Source organism: Ananas comosus, linkage group 5, assembly GCF_001540865.1.
Source record: "Ananas comosus cultivar F153 linkage group 5, ASM154086v1, whole genome shotgun sequence".
Classification (NCBI taxonomy): Eukaryota; Viridiplantae; Streptophyta; class Magnoliopsida; order Poales; family Bromeliaceae; genus Ananas; species Ananas comosus.
In genome coordinates this window covers 5,831,704-5,851,892 of record NC_033625.1, presented here as the reverse complement: position 1 = coordinate 5,851,892, position 20,189 = coordinate 5,831,704, and the positions used below count along the sequence as shown (strand labels likewise).

Below are 20,189 nucleotides of genomic sequence, written 5' to 3'. Positions count from 1 at the left end.
TTTCCGTCCAAATTACATCTCGTTTCGTTATTGTAGCAGAAACTTCAAATTTAACATTTAAATTAAACCAGTAGTGGGTCTCTCTCTCACTCTCATATACTGATTCAGTTTTAGCATGCTATCTCTATACTGTACTACATTTTCTTATATTTAGAGACATAGGGAATCCTGATGGAGATTGCACCAGGTGGTTTAGCTTTGGATTCTACTACATTCTCTACTTCCACACATATAATAATAATGAACTACTAGAGCCCTTCATGTGCAGGGGCACATGTCATTTTGTGCATGGAAGGACAAAAGAGAAATGTGATCTTAGTCACCATTAAAAGATTGTCTCTTTATTATTTTGTTTTGGGGTTCAGTTACTGTATAGCTCTTGCTTCAACAGGTTGTGTATTAGTTAGCTTTCCTCTGGTGAGCCCTAGTTGTATTATTGTTGTTAGCTGGACTTTTGGTCCTTAAGAGTTTGGATTGGATGCTAGTTAATTTAAGTATTCATAAACATGAACAGTATATGCATCGTGATAATAAAATATCGACAGAATATAACTTTTGTACCGATGACAAAGCTCAAAAGTCATATTATTAAAGTACAAATTTTAATAGAAAGATATTGCATTACTATGGTTTAAGTGCCACACCGTACTTTTTTTTTTGAATAATCGAGTTATATTTCTGTATGATCCGTACTAATATTGGCATTCTTAGGTCCATCCTGTGCTACCCCTTGTTGGTCCTGAGGGACGGAATCTGAATTATGATGAAGTGTTGAAATAAATTGATAAGTTTTTGAAATTTGAAATAATGTGATGGTCGAACGACGAAAAGGCTGGCTAGAGATTTCTCGCAAACATAAGCCTTGCGAGCTACCAAACTGCTCTACTCCACGCTAAAGAATGTGCAAACATTTCCTGAATTTAGAGCTTTTCTGAACGATCTCTTAAACTTTCAATATCAACAACTAAGGTGTCCGTGGACCGGATTAGATCTGAGTAATTAATATACAGTAATTAATATACTGTACCTGTACCCTAAAAAAAAATGGATAGGAAAAAAAAGATATCCTACCTATTTAACTTTAAATTGGATCTGGATCTTAGTACTTAAGTTAATAATATGCCTATTGAATCTATTTGAACGGATTTGGATAGTAACTATCCTTATATTACCTGCTTAAGACCGGATATAGATCGGGTACAGATACTCGTATGCATATATTTTTTATAAATTTTATTAAATAGTATATGGACAAATCATCAACCTCTCACTATAAAAGGCTAGTGTTCTAATTAGTTGCATTCAGTTTAATAAAATTCACTCAAAAAAAAGATTCGAGCAGTAAACAGCTAGAATTAAAAAAAATAAGTAAAATAAAAAAAATAAAAAAAAGTAAACTAGAGCAACTAAGGTTTTTATTATGATGAAAATGTACAAAAACCCTTCATCTATAAGTTCTATTGAAATTGATTTCTCAATTTCAAATATTTTTATTTACTATTGGGTATTTCACCGGATCCATGTCTGAGTACAGTTCCGGGTCTAGATTTGAAAACTCTTTATTGGATCCTACCCATTAAAAGATTGAATTCGGGTCGGGTCCAAATTAGATATGAGTATAACGTATCTGGATCCATACCCGAACTTTAATAGATAATTTTTTTTACCGGTATAGTATACAATTTTTATTGGGTCTAATTCCGGGTTGGATAGGGTCTGAATAAGGTCCGGATCGAGTATGGTATATCTGGGTATTTTGTGCAGTTTTAATCAGCAATTAGATCTCCTAAAATTTATTAAATAGTTTTTAATTCGGTCCTTTCCTTTAAGTCGAGTAACTAATCGAACAGCGACCAACTTATTTTATAGGCAATATTATAAAGTTTGAAAATATTACTATTACTATTTTTCTCACCGATGGAAATAAATATCAAGAATAGAAAAAGACGTTAAGAAAGAGGGCTTATTAAACTATTGATCAATTTGCATAAAAATTTACAAGTTTTGAGCTTTTGCAAAATTGGGCGTCTTTCTCGATTTTACAGATTCGTTAGGAATTTTCAACAAATTGACCAAAATATTTTTATCTGTTTCTCTCTCGTTTTTTTTTCTTTTTTTCTCTCTGACCCTTATCGGGTCCTCCACCGCCTCTGCGGCCCTCGGCGACGGTAACGAGGGTGGTGCCCCATTCTTTTCCTTTATCTCCTCCACCACGGGCGCCGGCGACCCTCGACGACAGTAACTAAAATGGCGTCGCCTTTTCCGCCTCTGCCGGCGCTGAAGAAGGAGAAGAAGAACTAGAAGCTGGCCGAGATGAGGGTTGAGTAGACGGAGGTGATGAGGTCGTTGTTGAGGAGATGCTCGCCGCCTGTAAGAGTGAGGAAAAAAGAAAATGCCTATCTCTAAGAAGTGAACAAAGATACATAAGAAAAAAAAAACAAGAATAAAAAGTTAAAAAAATAAAAAAAAATCTCTTTTAAAAGACTATTATATATCGTTGCTGCTATCGAAAATTTAAGAATCAGAGAAAAAAGAAGAAGAAGATGAATATTGCATTGTTAAAAAAATTGCACTGTTTTATAAAAAATTGCATTGTTTAATATAAACATTACACTCTTTGATATGAAAATGGATAAATTATATTGTTACATTCTGAACTTTTGGTAAAGTTTCACTTTACCCCTCGAACTTCTAAAATGGACATCTAACATCCTATACTCTAATATTTCATTCATATTATCTCTTCCGTCAGTTTTCCGTCAAGTTTCGTTAACCGAAAACTAACGGAAGGGGTAAAACGAATGAAATATTAGAGTTTAGGGTGTTAGATGTCTATTTTAGAAATTTGGGGAGTTAAGTGAAACTTCCCAAAAGTTCAGGAGGTAGCAGTGCAATTTACCCTACTATGTTACTTATGAATTGACTACTAACCCTCAAGTTAGTGATCATGCTTCATTTTGAATTTATATATATTTTTATCCTAAAATAAATCATACCATAATTTATCCTACATTTTATTATAATAAAATAAAAGCGAAAGAAATGAATTAAAGTGGCTTAAAGATAAGAAAAGAGCGATACTACCTACAATACTCGAACACTCTACTGTCCTGATGTACTCGCTAATATGGTTGATTTACAATAGGTGTCCTCACTCGAATATATAGATTTTAATTTTCAGTTAATTTTCTATAGTACTCGTTTGTCTCTTTTATTTTTAAAAGTATTGTTCTAAAGCATTATAAAATATTAGTTTATATTTTTATATTAAAAATTTCTAATTGGTTGAAATGAAGTACAAAGAATTTTATTTTAGGTTATAATAAAATTCCATTGCATAGTTTCATAGGAAATAGTATTATTTGGCGTCTCAGAAATAACCTCATTGTCTCCGTCCGCTCTGCTCTTACCTGGGCCTATTTTGAGTTCTCCTCCTTCTACGACGCCAGTGGAGGAGGATGCGGAGGAAGAGGAGGCGACGCCACCCTCATTACTGTCGCAGAGGGCCGCCTGCACCGGCAGAGGAGGGATGGAGAAGAGAAGATGGCGCCATCCTCGTTACCGTCGCAGAGGCCGCAGAGGCAGTGGATGAAGCGATAAGGGTCGGAGAGAAAAAAAAAAAAATGAAGAAAAAAAAAAAGAGAGAAAGAAATAAGAATATTTTGGTCGGTTTGGTAAATATTTAGCCCGAATATACAAAATCGGAAAAGGCGGTTTAATTTTGCAAAAGTTCAAAACTTACTGATTTCTTATGCAAATTAGTCTAAACTATTTGATAATGTTTAGGAGAGGTTTTGTTTTTTTTTTTTTTTGAAAAAAGGGAAGTGAAGAGAAGCCATATCGAAATTGCTTATACTTGAAGGGATCTCCGTACATTTTACCCTTCTGTTACTACTCGGTGGCTCCCCCTCCGTCGATCGATACGAACTTTCTTGATCCAACGGCCGTACCATTGCCACGTCATCTACCTCCCACTAAGCTCCTCCGAGATCACCCACCTCTAAAATGCTTTTCGACGATCCAAAAATTCTTAGAGAGAGAAAGAAGAGAGAGAGAGAGCGCTTCTCCTTATCATTAGAAGGGGAAGGAGAGATTTTGGGAATTTAATCAATTTGAGGGGCTTGTGAGCAAAAAAAAAAGAAAAAAAATGCCACTTTGGGGATTCGGAATTGCGCCATGGTTCAAAAGGAAGGTCGCGGATCCACTCCTCCAAATTCTGAAAAGGTAATCTCCTTTTTTTTTTCTTTTATATTTTTGTTCTAGGGTTCCAATTAGTTCTCATTTCATTTATTGGCGTTCCTTATTTCTTTTTATCTTAGCAATTTTTTTTTTAATTTGTATTAATTAAATTAGAGATTTTATTCGATTTAATGGCGATTTTGTTTAATTTTATAGTTCTGAACAATTTAGCTCATTCAGGCATTTTCACAAGCAAATGGTGAGCGAAACTAGAAGTGGGGGTGAAGCAGTTTTCGACTGTAAATTAAATTCGCTCAAAAAATATTGTAATTGACTTCGCTCTGGATAATGTCGAAGTCGATTACGGGAGAGAATGAAAATAGAAAAAAAAAAATTAAAAAAAAATGATTTTTTGTAACTATTTTTTCATACTTTTACGCGCAAGTGTGAAAATTTTCAGTAAAATAAATAATAAAATGTGAGATAATTGCAGTTCCAAAGTCAAAAGATTGTGTCTGAAATTCATTTTCAACCTGAAAATCACTTACGGGCAAATAAACAGGCCCGTATTGATGATGATCCCATTTTCTAGCGTAAATTACACAATTTGTTCTTAAACTGTTGTTCCAGTTATACTTTGGCCCCTGAAATTTGATTTGTTGTACTAGGAAGATGCTCGAACCTTCGAAAGGTTCCGATCTTAGTCCAGCCGTCAACTCCGTCGTGACATGCCTAAGTCAGTATTCATAAGCTCTTCGATTATGCGTGCGTGCCAAAAGCCTTCTTGATTCGCACAATTAACGCCTTTACTATTGCGGCTATCTTGCATTGCTATTTAAACGCTTGGCATGCCGCGTCAGATTTCCGTCTTCCGCTGCAATGGAAGTTGGCGGCTTTGGTCGGTACTAACATCGGAACATTTGAAAGTTTGGAAATCAAAGTGAAACTCGCACAGTAGTTTAGCGGCCGATGGTAGTTTGATTTATTCTCTAGGTTTTTTATGCTTTCTGCTGATGCATTTTTCTTTTTTTTTTGGTAGGGGAGCAGAACCGAAGCAATTGGCATTTTCGACAGCGCTGGGCTTGACATTAGGATTGTTCCCGATATGCGGTATGTTCTTGATTCGCATTTGCATCTGGATATGCATTCATAACTTTTGAACCTCTTGGATAATTTGCGGAGATGTTTGCGTACTCGAGTGATTGATTTATGTACTCTTTTTCAAATGAACGACAGGAAAATCATTTCATCCTGAAATGTAGAAATTGTTCAAAACTGCCTGCTTCAAATTTTGTAAAAATGGTACGGGTATTCGACACGTCTCTTGTGTGGCTAAAACTCTCATATATAAATTTAAATTGTTTGACAATAAAGGAGAGTTCTTTCTCACTGATGGCTTGTGTTGTTGAAGTTTAACATCTATCCTATTTTGGAGGGGTTCTGGGTTTTGCGTATCTTGAAATAATAGCCGAATTCATTGGAGTAACACCATAAACCTGTATTGCATATTTCTTTACCTCTTCAAAATATGGCATTACTGTGTAAGGCATTCCATTCCATCTCCTCATACTCAGGAATTTAACTCACACTAGAACTTTGTAACACCACTATGCAAGATACTGAGAAGAAATATAGAAGTTTTAATAGCGAGTGACCCAAAATAAGTTAAATCTGATTCAGCTCGGTCATAACCATAACTAAATTTGATCTAAGCAGTTACAAGTTGCATCGCTTTTCTTTGATAGAATTGCGCAAATTTATACTCCATTGCGTCCTCCTCCTGTACTAGTGAAGGCAAATTTCACCATTGTAGAGAAGTATGATGCTCTCTTTTTAGCTATTTTCCAGTTTTATTGAAGCTCGAAGCGACCCTCTGAGGATATGCTTGCGAAATGAATGACATTTATAGAGCTATAGTTTGTCTTCTCAGCATTTTAAGAATATATTGATTTTTTGTTTAAGTCTTGCAAATTTGTTCAGAATGTAGAATCGTTACCTTGACACATTGCGCTCGCACCGACAAATTTACGTTGTTGCACATCTTCTGCATTGTACTTCTTAGATGCGTGTTCACTACCTCCTTAATTCTGGCATGTATTTTTGCAATAACAGGGGTGACCGTATTTCTCTGTGTGATGGCCATCGCTGTTCTAAGACATCGTTGTCATGCTCCAACTGTAATGCTTGCTAACTTTGTTGCTACCCCAGTCGAGTTAAGGTAATTCACGCCGTTTGTCATTTATAAATACCATATTCCATGTATAATTCAATATTTCACGAACAACTATGTATCAGATTCTTCTTTTTTTTTTCAACTCTAATTTTTGGTTTGGTGTTTTGTCAAGTTTGGTGATACCGTTCTTGCGCTTGGGCGAAGCTATTTCTCACGGCCCTCACTTTCCGTTAACGTCTGATGCATTGAGAAAGGTTGTGTTCGGAGAGGCCTCAAGAGAAGTTCTAGTCGCTGTATTCCATGCGGTTAGTACCCAAGCCCTCTGCGTAATCCGCCAAAAACTTCCTCATTTTGTTCATAAATATCTGTTCCTCATCATAAATCCTTTCAGGTGAATGTGGGTTGTTCATTTGATGCATTTTGTGTAACAAATTAAGAGTTGTAAATTCTAGGAGCTGATCCTTGTTTCCTTTTCCGTTTTCGGAAATGAACCAATTTTGATATGCATCTCTGTTTGCGACTTGATAATACGGAGGCCATCGTACTTCTAAAAGCACACAAACACTAATAACTTAGTGCTATTAGAAACATTAAAGCCCAATTCTCTCTCTCTCTCTCTCTCTCTCTCTCTCTATATATATATATATATTTGCTTGTTCACAAGTTTTCTCTTACTCGCTACGGAAGCTCGACTAAACCTTCTGGAACTTTGTTTCTTGCCAGTTGCTTGGTTGGACCGTTGCCGCACCGTTCGTCCTCGGATCTCTCTATTTAGTGCTCATTCCATGCTTCAAATTTTTGGTCCGCAAGTTCCGACCTAATCCTTCAACCCGCGACGAGCCGCTCATCCGCAACGCGGAGACCACGATCAAGGTAAGGGACCTTTAGTTCTTCTCCCGTTCGGTCCGGTTATTGCTTTTTGCATAAGTGCTTTTTGAGAATAGCTGTTCAAACATGTGTTTTGCGCCTCTGTGGAAAACCATTGTTTTTCCTCGACACTCGTAACATGTATTTTTCAATTCGTAACATAACTCTTTGTATAGTTTTCCTTTTTCTTTTTCTTTTTTTTAGCTTCCTAAATCAGTTGGAATTATGTCTCAATGTAGAGCTTAGAATATGGAGTTGAATGTATTTTGTATTAAAATGGTAACCGTAATGCTTTAAAAGGAATGGCTTAAAAAGAAAATACATATTTACAAACTAAGTTCGACTCAGAAAAAAAGGACGCACTAATAAACTATTCTCTGTATACTCCATCTCGCTATGCATTTTGCCGTAAATAAGAGTATAAATGATAGAATTATAATTATAGATTAGCTGTAGTGATAGTAGTAAAGCTAAAATTAAGATCCACGGTGAGAATAAAGCTTTCGGTTCGTGAGTCGTCTCATGTTCGACTTGATATGGGCTGGAGACCGAATCGCTCGTCTAATAAACAAGTCGAGCACGAGTTAAATTTTTCGGCTCGGTATTTTAACTGAGTTGTACACGAGTTGGGACCAGCTCTTACACATTCGGCTCGATATAGCTCGAATATTCATATTGAACCGCGATTATTCACTTTTGAGGTCCTATGATCTAAGGGCCAAAAGTTTGGATCCAAATTCAAGAGCTAAAAAATTGGAAGCACCGATGGCTCTCGTAGGTGCTCGAGTTCGTGGCACGAGTTGGCAGCCCTAGAATGTACAACTGTGTGCACCAGGTGCACCACATCATCATGTGCACCGTATCTATTCGACCAGATCTCATACTCTTTAATTTTAGTAATAATTCAAAGCGGGACATTGATTTATTGATTTGAAAGCGAAATTAGGGAGGATGCGTTGCACCGCGAACTGATCTTAAAAAATAGTGAGAATCTGTTTAGATATTTTGCAATTTTATTATACCGTAATTATATTAATTTTTATTAAAAAATAATTTTTAAAATTTAAAATGTGAAGAAATATTTTTATTTTCCTTTGCCTTTTTCTTTCCTTCGGTTTTTGAACAAGCAAAATACATTTATGTCTTTTTTTTTCCCCCTTTATTTTCTTAGAGAGCATAATTCATTGCCCCAAATTATGAAAATAACATAAATATGATAAATATATTTGAAATAATCGTGGGGTACATGAAAATAACCAATACCTGAATATAGACCAAACTGGTCCTTTTCAATTATGCCTAAATTGACTTTTTTATTTTTTTTGGGTTTTATTCCAATCATTTGGTGCACGATTGTTTGATTCGCTGTAAATTAAATTGACCGTAATTTTTTATTTAAAATATTATAATTAACTTCACCTCCAGTGGTGTCCAAGTCAATTACAGAAGAAAAGAGATAAAAAAAAAAATTTAATAAAAACATATGCTAATTTGAGAAATTTTAATGAAAAAAAAAAACAAAATTTGAGAATGATACGATCAATCTTAAAGAGTTGAGGGTGAAAAAATGCCAACCGAAAAAATTGCGTGAAGGTTCAGGGTCAATGATGCAATTAATCCTTAAAAAAATTTGGGTAAAAACGTATTAATCATACCTATCGACCATTTTGACCCAATCTTTTAAAATTTTGATTTCACTATTCAACTCTTTAATTTGTTCAATTCAAATTAGTCAACAGTATTTTAATTTTAAAATTTAAATGCGGTATTTATATTCGCAGATTTACTTGGTATATTTCATATAAGTCTCGTAACTATAAGTTTATTAAAATAAATAATTAGCTTAATTCAAAATGGTTTATAATTCATAAAAGTTTTATAGAAAAATAATAAAGCTAAAACGCTTATTCCTAAATATGGCTAAAATCCAGAAAACCTTTTTGTAAATATCTCCTCATAACTTTTAAAATTTTATATTTTATTTCTTCAAAATTTTAGCTTGATACACTTTGCATCCATCCGTCGCGCTCACTCAGTGTTCTATCTATTTCATTTAATTTATACCGAATATACTTTTAAAATAGTAAAAAAACATATTAAAAAATAAAGTATAAAAGTAATTTGATCATTTTGCCTTCTCCATTACCACCATAACCTCCTAAAAGTATCTCTAAAATTTTGAGGAAAAAAAAAAAAATTTCAAAAGTGAGAAAGAAAGTGTAAAAAAGTGAGTATTTAATCCTTAATAAATATCCTATAATTTAGAGGATCTTTATGCAATTTTACCTCTATTCTTTATGATATCCTATTACCTGTATCCATTTGGGTGCCGCGTTCAACGCAACTGCTAAAAACGGCGCGCGTCGACCCTGGTCTTCGTCCTCTTCCTCCTCCTCCTCCTCTTCTTCTTCGCGCGATCGATCCGAGGTACCAAATCCCACTCTCGAAACCCTAGCCCTGCTCGATCCAAAACTCCCTCTCCAATCCCCAGCTCGATTCGCAGCGTATGCTTTCTTCGATTTGTAGCTCGAATTTGATGCGAGAATTAGGGATTTTTGATCGTCTGTTGTTGTTGTTGTTGAAATCGTGCGGGTTTTTTGATTTGATCATCTTTTGGGCTTGAATCTTGGCGAATCCAGTACAAAAAGGGCGTATTTCTCGTCAAAATTTTGCATGTGATCCCCAGGGGTTTCAGTTTTGCGTTTTGGGTGTTGTGTCTTGTGGACTTGGTTTAAAACCCTAGTTGTGAAAAGCCCAATCTTTTAGGGTTGGAGGTAAACATGAAACCTTGATGATCTGGTAGAGCTTTGTAGAGAAAAACCCTAATAAAATTTGAGATTTTGATGGTAAAGGATAGGCCTTTTGAAGCCAAGAACATTGATGAATCCCCGCCGTTCCAAATCCGTGAAGCTCGTTTCGCCTCTTTCGAAGCATATAGAAGTAGAGATCGAGGAGAGCTCGCCGATGAATTCCTCGGTGGACAACACGGTCTACTGCTGCGTCGCCAAGGGGAGTAAAATTCTCTACTCATACAACACCAAGGGCCGCGAGCTCGAAACCCTAGCCGCCCTGTGCCTCGAGCACACCCCGCCGCACCACAAATGGTTCTTCCACACGGTCGGCATACGGACTTTCGGGTACTTGATGGTCGACAATTACACCTACTTTGCAATCGTCGACCCTAGTGTGGGCAACTTGGGCACCCTTCGTTTCTTGAAGCACATTCGCGAGGGATTCGAAAACGCCTCCAAAAACGGGTTTCACGACACGTTGGTGCCGATCATTCAAAGGCTGATTACTTCGCTCGAGAAGATGCCTCGATCCTCGTTTCTCGACTACGAGATTTGCGAAGAGGGCGACACGGGCGATGGATCGACGTCATCTAAGGCGCCTTTGCTGGTGAAGAGCGGCAGCAAGACGGACAGGAAGAAGATGAAGGAGAAGCCAGTCGATGAGGCGGGCGTCGCAGAAGACCACGCTAATAGATCCATCAAGATTAATATGCCGGTACAAGAGGGAGGAGGTATGTCGATCGAGAGGAGCTCGAGCTCGAATAGGACTCGTCGACAGCAGTCGGGCAAGAGGCTATGGTGGCGACATGTGAAGATCGTTGTCGCGGTCGATATTATCTTGTGCTTGGTGTTGTTCGGTGTTTGGTTGGGGGTTTGCAAGGGCTTCCAGTGTCTTTCAGGTACATAGAAGGATCTTTAAATGAATAAAACCATTGCAGGTTCTTTGAGAAATGGAAGTACAGGAATTTGTTCGATTTGCACGAGTCGAAATTTTTCTTTGTTGAAAAGAAACAGTCAAATACCTACCAACTGATCGACAAGAGTGAACAGGGTATCATACACGGAGATTCACTTGGCGCGGTGAAGGTTCGCCATTGCGAAAAATGTGTAATTGGTTCAATCCTTTGTGCATAGATGTATTGTAGTATTACATAAGCATGGTATGTGTTGCTGCTCCTTTTCTCTTGTTTCACTTCCTACTGTGAAGCTTTTGCGCATTTACTCGAACAGGAATTGGTGTAGAATGATAATGGAGAATATAAGCTGAATTTGATGTGTATCCTCTTTTTATAGATTGATTTCATGCTTTTGCTGCACTCTATTTGAATTCAGTTTCTTCCACAAGTAGTGTTGCCTGATTAAAGAGTATTTTCTCAGGTGTTTAATCGATGCGGCGAGGCATAATTAAGTTTTAAGCCGTAAATAAGGGTCTGTTTGGATGCACGGGCATTTTATTCAGCATATCTTATTTGTTTACTCAAGCGACAAAGAGTACAAAAGGATGTCTCAAAAGCGAATGACTTATTTTGGAAATTCTTACTTACGAGGAGATTACAATTTTCTAAAATTAAATTCATGTAATAACAACCGGGAAAGAAAATATCTGTACCATACTAGTTATTACTACGGGTGTCAACTAGCCGAACACCACCGCAGCTCGTTTAATCTGGCTCATTAAAGTATCAACTCGAAAAATTTAGCTCGTGGCTCACGAGCTAGTCAATGAACAATAATTTAAAAAGATTAGATTAGATGTATATAAAAAATAAATTTATAAAATCTTATCTATTAAAGTATCCCAGCCAGACTCTATATAGAACTAGGCTGGAATACTATCAATAGCCTCATGTTATTAGTGCTATTAAGTTTTCGGTCCTTGGATGAAAAAATATACGATTAGAATAATATGGGCCGGCCCCCAGGGGTTGAGTGAGTTATTGATTGATTAGTATAATTTAACGGTTGAAAATAGTCAAAGGGTTAAATCCAACGGCAGAAAACTTTATAGTATCAAACGCTTGGTACTATCGATAGTATCCAGCCAGACTCTCTCTCTCTCTCTCTCTCTCTCTCTCTCTCTCTCTCTCTCTCTCTATATATATATATATATGCTAAACATCAAATAATAAAAATATATATAATTATTTATTTATATATATTAATATATATAAATATAAATTAAATAAATTAATAAATATAAAATATATGTATTCGAGCTGTTATCGAACCGAACAAGAGTGAGCTGACCCCAGCTCGTATTCGGCTTGTTTATTAAACGAGCTGAAAAATTCAGCTCATGTTCGGCTTGTTTACTAAACAAACGATTCGATGTTAAGCTCATCTCGAGCCCAACACGAGCTGGCTCGTGAACAATGAGCTTGATTGCCATCCCTAGTTATTACCGAATAACTTGTCCGAATATCCAAACAGGACCTAAAGCAGCAAAATTTGCGTACTTTCTTTGCCTTTTTGGACATGGTCTCGTACTTGTACAGAAGTGCTAGTTTGAGTAGAGATTTTCGAAGAAAACAAAATATGGCATTTATTTTCATCCAAATTCTCCTGACAGCTGCTTCTTGCTAGCTATATGATCGTAAATTGTAAGTTGGTTCTTCTGTCTTGTCGCCTCAAAAGTTTATTTTAACTTTTTGTTACAGCACGTGTCTTTTGTTACTTTTCAAAGCATTCTAAGCACAATTATACATTATCGCAATTGTGCATATATAACCTATTCCTAGCGCAGTTGACTAAGCATTTGATAGTTATTACTATTTGATGTCTCAAGTTCGAAGTCAAGTGTCTTACATTAGCATAAAATTTGGCTTATTATTTGCAATATCTAATTGTCTTATATGCATAGATCATTACGAATTTTGAAATGAATTACATCTTCAACTTTAGTGGGTTTTTTTTTTTTTATGATTTTTTGTTATATAGGCTTTGAGATGTTGTATATATATCATATCAATAAATACATGGTCTCTTCATTATTAATTATATATGCTGGATAAATCAGGTTAAGAAACAAAAGGGCATCACCAGTATCTTCCTTCAAACTTGCTCTTCTACCCTTCTCGAACTACTCGGCCTAAACTGCGACTTCTCATGGAAGTAAATTTTTGGAAACTCTCGGATTCATTCAATAGATTCTGAGCAATTAACCTCAGATTCTCAACTTATTCCAGGTGTTAAATAGGCATAGATACTGGAACTGCTTTCCCAAGAAGCTAGTTTTTTTTAGCTTTTAAGTGATCATGAACCCCCACATGATGTGCTTCTTACCTCTCTAAGAGTACTGTACCATAAATTGATCAATTTCCCAACTTCTACAAAACCTGATTCGCGATAATTTTAGAAGTTACTTGATATTCTCATATATTTTCTCCCCTTTTTCTAAATTGTTTGCTTCACTTTCCCCAAATAAGCTGTTAGAAATCTTAATATACAATTTAGTTATACTTTAGAACTGCATAAGATAATTTATCAAATTTTGAGATAAATATTTTATGAACCGCATATATTATGCAGTTGAAAACATCTTTCTTGCTCTCCGTCGATCGGCCAATCTATCGCGACTATTTAGTAAGTAAAAGAGAGACGCTGAACAAAAATATTCATGTATCCTTAAGAAGTACAGTAAGTTAATAATGAGGGATGATTCAAGTACCACAAAAAAGAAAAAAACTGGCAAAAATAAAGAGATGCATCAATTGGATCTCAGGAATATAACTAAAACATTTGACCAACATTGAATTTCTTTGCCACTTGGCTAGTAATAATAATAAAAATTGTGTTAAAGCCTGCGAAACAACTGTTATTGTCCAAAAGCTTAAGCTATCAGAGAACGGTAAACAGTATGTAAATAAATAGCTAATTAATTCACTTATATATATCATTCATAAATGGTGATCACTTGATAGTTGCACTACATCCATGCCATCTTTTTTGGGCACCTCATGTACAAAGCATGAGAGAAGCTCACACAAAGAGTCTTGCAAACTGAAACTAATTAATCAAATTGCAAAATAGGAAAAGGCTCCAGTTAAGGATTAGAATTGTCCTACACCAAGTATTAATTGATGACCAAACCCTAATATTTCCACTTCAATTGTCCTTTTGGTGCCCCCCCCCCCCNAAACAAAAGAATTTGTAGTAACTTCTAATCATGACATAGTTCCTACACTAGCATATCATCTTCAGGCATCAATATCTTTCAATTCCACACCCCCTCCTAAAAGGAAAACTAAAATGGTATAAATATTCTCCTATGGTTTTTCACTAACTCACTAAGATCCATTTTTGATCCTTTTGTTGATCCCTAATTCTCTGTTGTGAAATGTTCTCCATGCGCGAGTTCGTGAAGGCGGTCAGCGAGAGGCAACCGCAGTTGGAGAAGAAAGCGCGGGGAAAGCCACTGCCAGGAAGGGCAGTTCTTTCACTATGCGTTGCGGGTTTCTTCATAGCTTTACTCTTCAGCAATCGAACGGGGCTCGCGATCATGAGCAAAGGCAAAAATTCTCACGCGAAGGTGTCGATTCTGGCTCACGATCACGAGCATAAGCGCGTAAGTCCCTCGAACTGTTCACTTTCGCAAGCTAATTAAACGACTTACAAGCTGAATTTTGGTGATGTTTTTTAACCGGATTCGGTACATGTTTATAGAGGCTAGGTGAGGATAACCAAAGAGATGTAATGGATGAAGTGACAAAGACTCATCAAGCAATCCAGTGAGTGTAACTTCTCCATGTTCGCGCCGCGAATGAACTAGACTTATACATCATGCATACAATAGATATGTTCTAAGATATAGTGCATATATGTTTTCCTTGTGAGAAATTTTTTTTTTTTTCATGGTCTCCTTTCTAGGTCATTGGATAAGTCTATCTCTTCCTTAGAGATGGAACTAGCCGTCGCTCGAACTAGCAAGTATACCGGTCCCGGTTCTCCGTCCATGGGGTCTACGAAGGGCTTGCAGAATGCTTTCGTCGTGATCGGTATCAACACAGGGTTCAGCAGTAAGAAGAGGCGCGATTCGCTTCGAGAAACTTGGGTTCCTAGAGGTACAACTTGATCTTTTTATATATATATATATACATACACCTCACCAGAAGATTCAGAACTACAACGTAACTGACTTTTTAATGCACATTTGGAGACAATTGCTTTTGAATAACAAATAGTATCAAGCTTTTTACTATTGCAAAAAGCTAACATGAGTCTTAGTCTCGAAAATAAGATCTTAGTAAGACGAGCGCTTTTTGAAGTAACACTACTCAAATAGCACTTGTGGAAAAGCAATACCTGAAACAAATAGGTCTTTAGTTCTTCTTAGGAACGAATTTTCGGGACCTTTGATGAACACAACTGGTTTACCTGATGAATCAAATTCCTATGGACTTCAACACAGGTGCAAAGCTAAAAAGATTGGAGAAGGAGAAAGGAATCGTCATACGGTTCGTGATCGGGCACAGCGGGATTCCAGGAGGAGCTCTCGACCGCGCGATCGACGCAGAGGACGCAGAAACAAAGGACTTCTTTAGGCTGGATCACGTGGAAGGATACAACGAGCTCTCGTCGAAGACGAGAATATACTTTTCCACCGCGGTGTCGGTATGGAACGCCGACTTCTATGTCAAGGTCGACGACGATGTGCATGTCAATCTCGGTAAAGTTTAAGCCACTTCTTTAAAGTTCACTATGTCGAAATTCAAGGAAAATTTTGATTCTCAAAGCAAACCGATCGATCGATCGATCGATCGGTTTGCTCTTCGATTCAAACAAATAACATAGGCCAGGGTTATGCTCCTAGCATGATATCTACTCTTAGATATTATGCACGCGAACAAACAAGATTTTCAGGGATGTGCATGTAAACACTAACATATATAGTAGGGTAACTTGCGTAAATTCGCACATTTGTAGAGGGTAAATACGCGAAAAAACACTAATATTTTGGTCTTCTAAATTTGGAAATAAATGCAGGTATGCTAGCAAGTAAATTGGCCAAGTACAAAGCAAAACAAAGAGTATATATGGGTTGTATGAAATCAGGGCCAGTTCTTTTCCAAAAGTAAGTACTCTTTTTTTTTAATGAACTTTTTATTAGGACATATTGGATTTAAATTTATGCACAGGATTGGTTTTCAATTTTTGGTGAAAATATATGGAGAACCCCTAAACTATAGACGTTTCTGAAATGGGCTCCTCAACTTTTTTTTCCTTTTTATTGAGACCTCTTTAACTTGTAATTATTTGAAATTAAATAATTTTAATCGAAGAATTTTGGAGATTTTATTAAATTCATCAATGATTTCACAATATCCAAGGACATTAATCATTTTTTAGCAAATAAAATCAGTCAATTAATGGTCAATAACTAATGCAATCATTAGATTTGAGAAATTTTTTTACTAATTAAACATAAAACTCAGAAAAAAAGGGATCAAGGAGTCTGAATAAAAAAAAAAAGAGGAAATGTTACTGGTACACCCAAAAGAGACAAATTTTATGGACATAGTCTCCAAATAAAATTATTTGGGGATTGTCCGAATGGGGAGTGACGCCCAATCCCCAAATAATTTTATTTGGCAACTATGTCTATAAAATTTTTATCCAACAAAAAGGTTATAACATTTTAGTCATGTCAGGTGATTAATGAATATTTTCCATTTCTTGGATGGATTGATGTATATGATATACACGCCAACCGAAGCATATAGGTAGGGATGCAAATGGATCTGGGTTGCTGGGGCTCCCATTCCGATCCGCCTCGAATGAGGCGGTAAGTGGAAATTAAAAATATTAAAAAAAACATATAACCTGCGTCGATTTGCCAAGTCAATAAAATAAAAGGCAGGGCCGTAATCCACTCCTGCTCTAATCCACCCTGAATGGAGCCGTAAGTAGGGCCCAAAAATAAGATTAAAATTAATCCGCCATGAATCCATCCTGACTCAATAAGAAATGGAGCGGGAGATGAGGACCCCTCCTGCCCACGAATCTAGCTTGTTTGTATCCCTATGTACAGGTAGCATTAAAAATTTTAAAGAAAGTTGAGGGGTTATTTCAGAATAGACTCGATAAGAAATAGAGCGGGAGATAAGGGATCCCCCCTGCCCACGAATCTAGCCTGTTTGTATCACTATATACAGGTAGCATTAAAAATTTTTAAAAAAATTGAGGTGGTTATTTCAGAATAGACCCGATAAAAAATAGAGTGGGAGATAAGGAACTCCTCTTGCCCACGGATCTAGTCTGTTTGCATCCTTATATATAGATAGCATTTAAAAAAAAAAGTTGAGGGGGCTATTTCAGAATAGTTTTATAGTTGAGAAGGTCTCCATGTTTTTTTTTTTTTTAAAAAAAAAAAACTAAATTTTGCTATGCTAATATTTCTCTCTCTTGTAGAGGAGTAAAATACCATGAACCTGAGTTTTGGAAATTTGGAGAGGAAGGGAATAAGTACTTCAGGCATGCCACAGGACAAATTTATGCTATTTCTAAGGACCTTGCTGCATATATCTCCATAAATGCGTAAGATATATCATTACATGTTCTTTTTTCTTATTCTAATGTTCCATATCACTTATAATGAAGCTCTAAAAGATGCCTAAAAACTTGTAATTAAAATAAATTCAGAGACTCAAGTGTTTCAATGATACACATAAAGAGACTTAACATAGTTGATTAATCTAATACAAATTCCTCATTTATATCAATTTATCATACTACAAAAGAGTTAAAAAGCTACCAACTTTGCGATCATTTTCAGGCCGATTCTGCATCGGTACGCCAACGAAGACGTATCTCTCGGTTCGTGGTTTATCGGCTTAGAAGTCGAGCACGTCGACGACAGGAGCATGTGCTGTGGAACACCTCCAGGTACATCAAACTATATATGTAGCTTTTACTGCTAAATTGTGTGACCCCTTATTGGTCTCATCTTATGGCCTACTTATACTGTAGCAACAGGTTGGAACAAAATTTTACAATTGGAATCAATCAATCTAATTTAAGGCCAATTATTATTGTTATAGTGTAACAAGTTATGGATAATCCAAGAACGTAATATCGACCGACTTCGATTTGGCCCCCAATCTTTCACTTGTTAAAACAGTTTCGAATCCTGAACTTGTAAAGCCCAGAAATGATCAGCACAGATCTCAGAATCCAAAGAAGCAAAGAGTTGGTGCTGCAAAATGCGTCGATTCGCTTCAGTGATTCAGTTTTGTAGTTAAAAGTTTCAAAGAGACAACTAGAGAGATTATGTTAGCAAAATGATCGCCGACGATACTGACATTGTAGTAAAATCTGACAGAATTAAACCATCGACATAAAGAGACGATAATCAGCTTGATTTTACGCTGTCGATCGATTTTACAGATTGCGAGTGGAAGACGCAAGCAGGAAACGTGTGCGTGGCGTCGTTCGACTGGTCGTGCAGCGGGATCTGCAAGTCAGTAGAGAGGATGAAGGATGTGCACAACTCTTGCGGCGAAGCAGGTGGAGCAGTCTGGAACCTGGTTCTTTAGAAACGCGGAATTTATGTTTTCCTTCACATCATTCATTATGTTCTAGAAATCGAATGATTTTATATGTAAACTTTTGAGGTGTAGAATGCGAGATGCAGCTAATCGCAATAAACGATACAATATTTATGTTCTTCATTTTCAAACAAATCAAATTTCATATGCGATATTATGCGGAAATCAATGTCGATTGAAGGGTGAAATTTAAATATTTGCACCATGTCGGAGTAAGAAAATGTATGAAAAAAAAAAAAAAAAATCTAAGAAGGCGAAACTTTTGCAAACCTGATCTTTTATGTAACACTGTATGAGAAAGCTAGAGGCATCAAAAATCAAAAGTAATGCATGTAAGGTGCGTATTATAGACGATTTCATATGCAAATAATTTGCGAAAAAGTTCAGTTTGATAATTTGAATTTGAAATGTTCATGACATACAAATTAAATAACAAGATTGCTACCAAGTGAAGTTGAATAAACAGAGTATAATATGAATTATGAAACACTCAAAAGATAATCCCTATTAGGGAGTAATAACACAAAATCTAACAAGCTAAAATTGAGAATCATCTCTACATTGTACTAAATTTACCAACCACAGATGGTAGCTGATGACAAATAATGATATGGGCCCAAAAGAAAAAAAAAAAAAAGAAAAAAAAGAAAAAAAAAAAAGTCCTTCCCACAAATGCTTACCTTAAGTGGTGAAATGCTCCTATTCTACCTGTGCTTTGAAGCGTTTTAGCGCATTTTTAATTTGATACCCTGTGGTTTGAAGTATTGCACTTTGCCACTCTGTGATTCTATTTTTATCTTGTCGGTAAGACCTGCCGTTAGATAGGGTGCTAAATTGATATATTTTACAAACCACGAGATAATAAATTGTAGTATTTTACTGACTTATATCTGTGCTCCTGAGGTTTGTAAAATATATTAATTTACTATACTTTGGTTTGTAAATTTTAGCAATTTAGTATCCTACTTAAAGACATTTTAAATGTGAGATAAAAATAAAATTATAAGATATTAGAGTGAAATACTTTAAACCACGTGATATCAAACTAAAAATGCGTTAAACTACAACAGAGCAAATTGGAGTTTTCACAAAAATTAATGTGAAAAATGGGTTGATTCGATCCACCCAAAGGCTAGGGTGTATATATTACACCGTAGTCGAGGGTGCATTGGTAGCATTGCTTTTTTTTTTTTTTTATAAAAGTTTAATTATAAAACACTTCCCTAGTCCCTACCTTAAACCCTAACTCTAAAATAACAGAATATTATAGTAAAATACTTCAAATCATAAGAGTATCTAACTAAAAATACGTTAAACCACGTGAGAGCAAATTAAAGTTTGCTTAAAAATTAATGTGACAATGATCCCATCCACGCAAAAGTTAGGGTGTATATCTTACACCCTAGTCTAAATGTATGGATAGTATTGCTTATTTTTAAAAAAAAGTTTAATTATAAAAATCCTCTCTGCACTTCCATCAAAAATTACGAAATTTTCAAATTATTGAACCTATTTTATACAACAATAAAGAAATTTCAAATTATTGGACCTATTTTATAGAACACCAAAGTGCATGATTAATATTATGTAAATTTTTTATATAGCTAGGAGAGTATTTGAGACATAGGATAAAGT

At 35.9% G+C, this 20,189-nt stretch overlaps 3 protein-coding genes across 5 annotated transcripts; all 3 read left to right on the top strand.

The window, feature by feature from the left end:
- On the top strand, window positions 3,812-7,502 carry LOC109709897. Its single transcript, XM_020232265.1, has 5 exons — window positions 3,812-4,224; window positions 5,219-5,289; window positions 6,292-6,397; window positions 6,525-6,657; window positions 7,076-7,502. The coding sequence occupies exons 1-5, from the start codon at window positions 4,148-4,150 to the stop codon at window positions 7,238-7,240; spliced, it is 552 nt and encodes a 183-aa protein (XP_020087854.1). The 5' UTR covers window positions 3,812-4,147; the 3' UTR covers window positions 7,241-7,502.
- Window positions 9,541-11,303, top strand: LOC109710904 (phytolongin Phyl1.1-like). Of its 2 annotated transcripts, none has more exons than XM_020233711.1 (2): window positions 9,541-9,646; window positions 10,077-11,303. In XM_020233711.1, exon 2 carries the CDS (start codon window positions 10,100-10,102, stop codon window positions 10,916-10,918), a length of 819 nt encoding a protein of 272 aa, XP_020089300.1. In that variant the 5' UTR covers window positions 9,541-9,646; window positions 10,077-10,099; the 3' UTR covers window positions 10,919-11,303. The 2 variants fall into 2 exon arrangements, with proteins under 2 accessions (XP_020089300.1, XP_020089299.1); XM_020233710.1 differs by having other exon boundaries at window positions 9,546-9,646; window positions 10,072-11,303.
- Window positions 14,187-18,675, top strand: LOC109710786 (probable beta-1,3-galactosyltransferase 8). Of its 2 annotated transcripts, XM_020233541.1 has the most exons (9): window positions 14,187-14,262; window positions 14,375-14,575; window positions 14,674-14,738; window positions 14,878-15,071; window positions 15,419-15,676; window positions 15,994-16,081; window positions 17,419-17,544; window positions 17,783-17,892; window positions 18,394-18,675. In XM_020233541.1, the coding sequence occupies exons 1-9, from the start codon at window positions 14,260-14,262 to the stop codon at window positions 18,540-18,542; spliced, it is 1,194 nt and encodes a 397-aa protein (XP_020089130.1). In that variant the 5' UTR covers window positions 14,187-14,259; the 3' UTR covers window positions 18,543-18,675. The 2 variants fall into 2 exon arrangements, with proteins under 2 accessions (XP_020089130.1, XP_020089129.1); XM_020233540.1 differs by lacking the exon at window positions 14,187-14,262 and having other exon boundaries at window positions 14,313-14,575.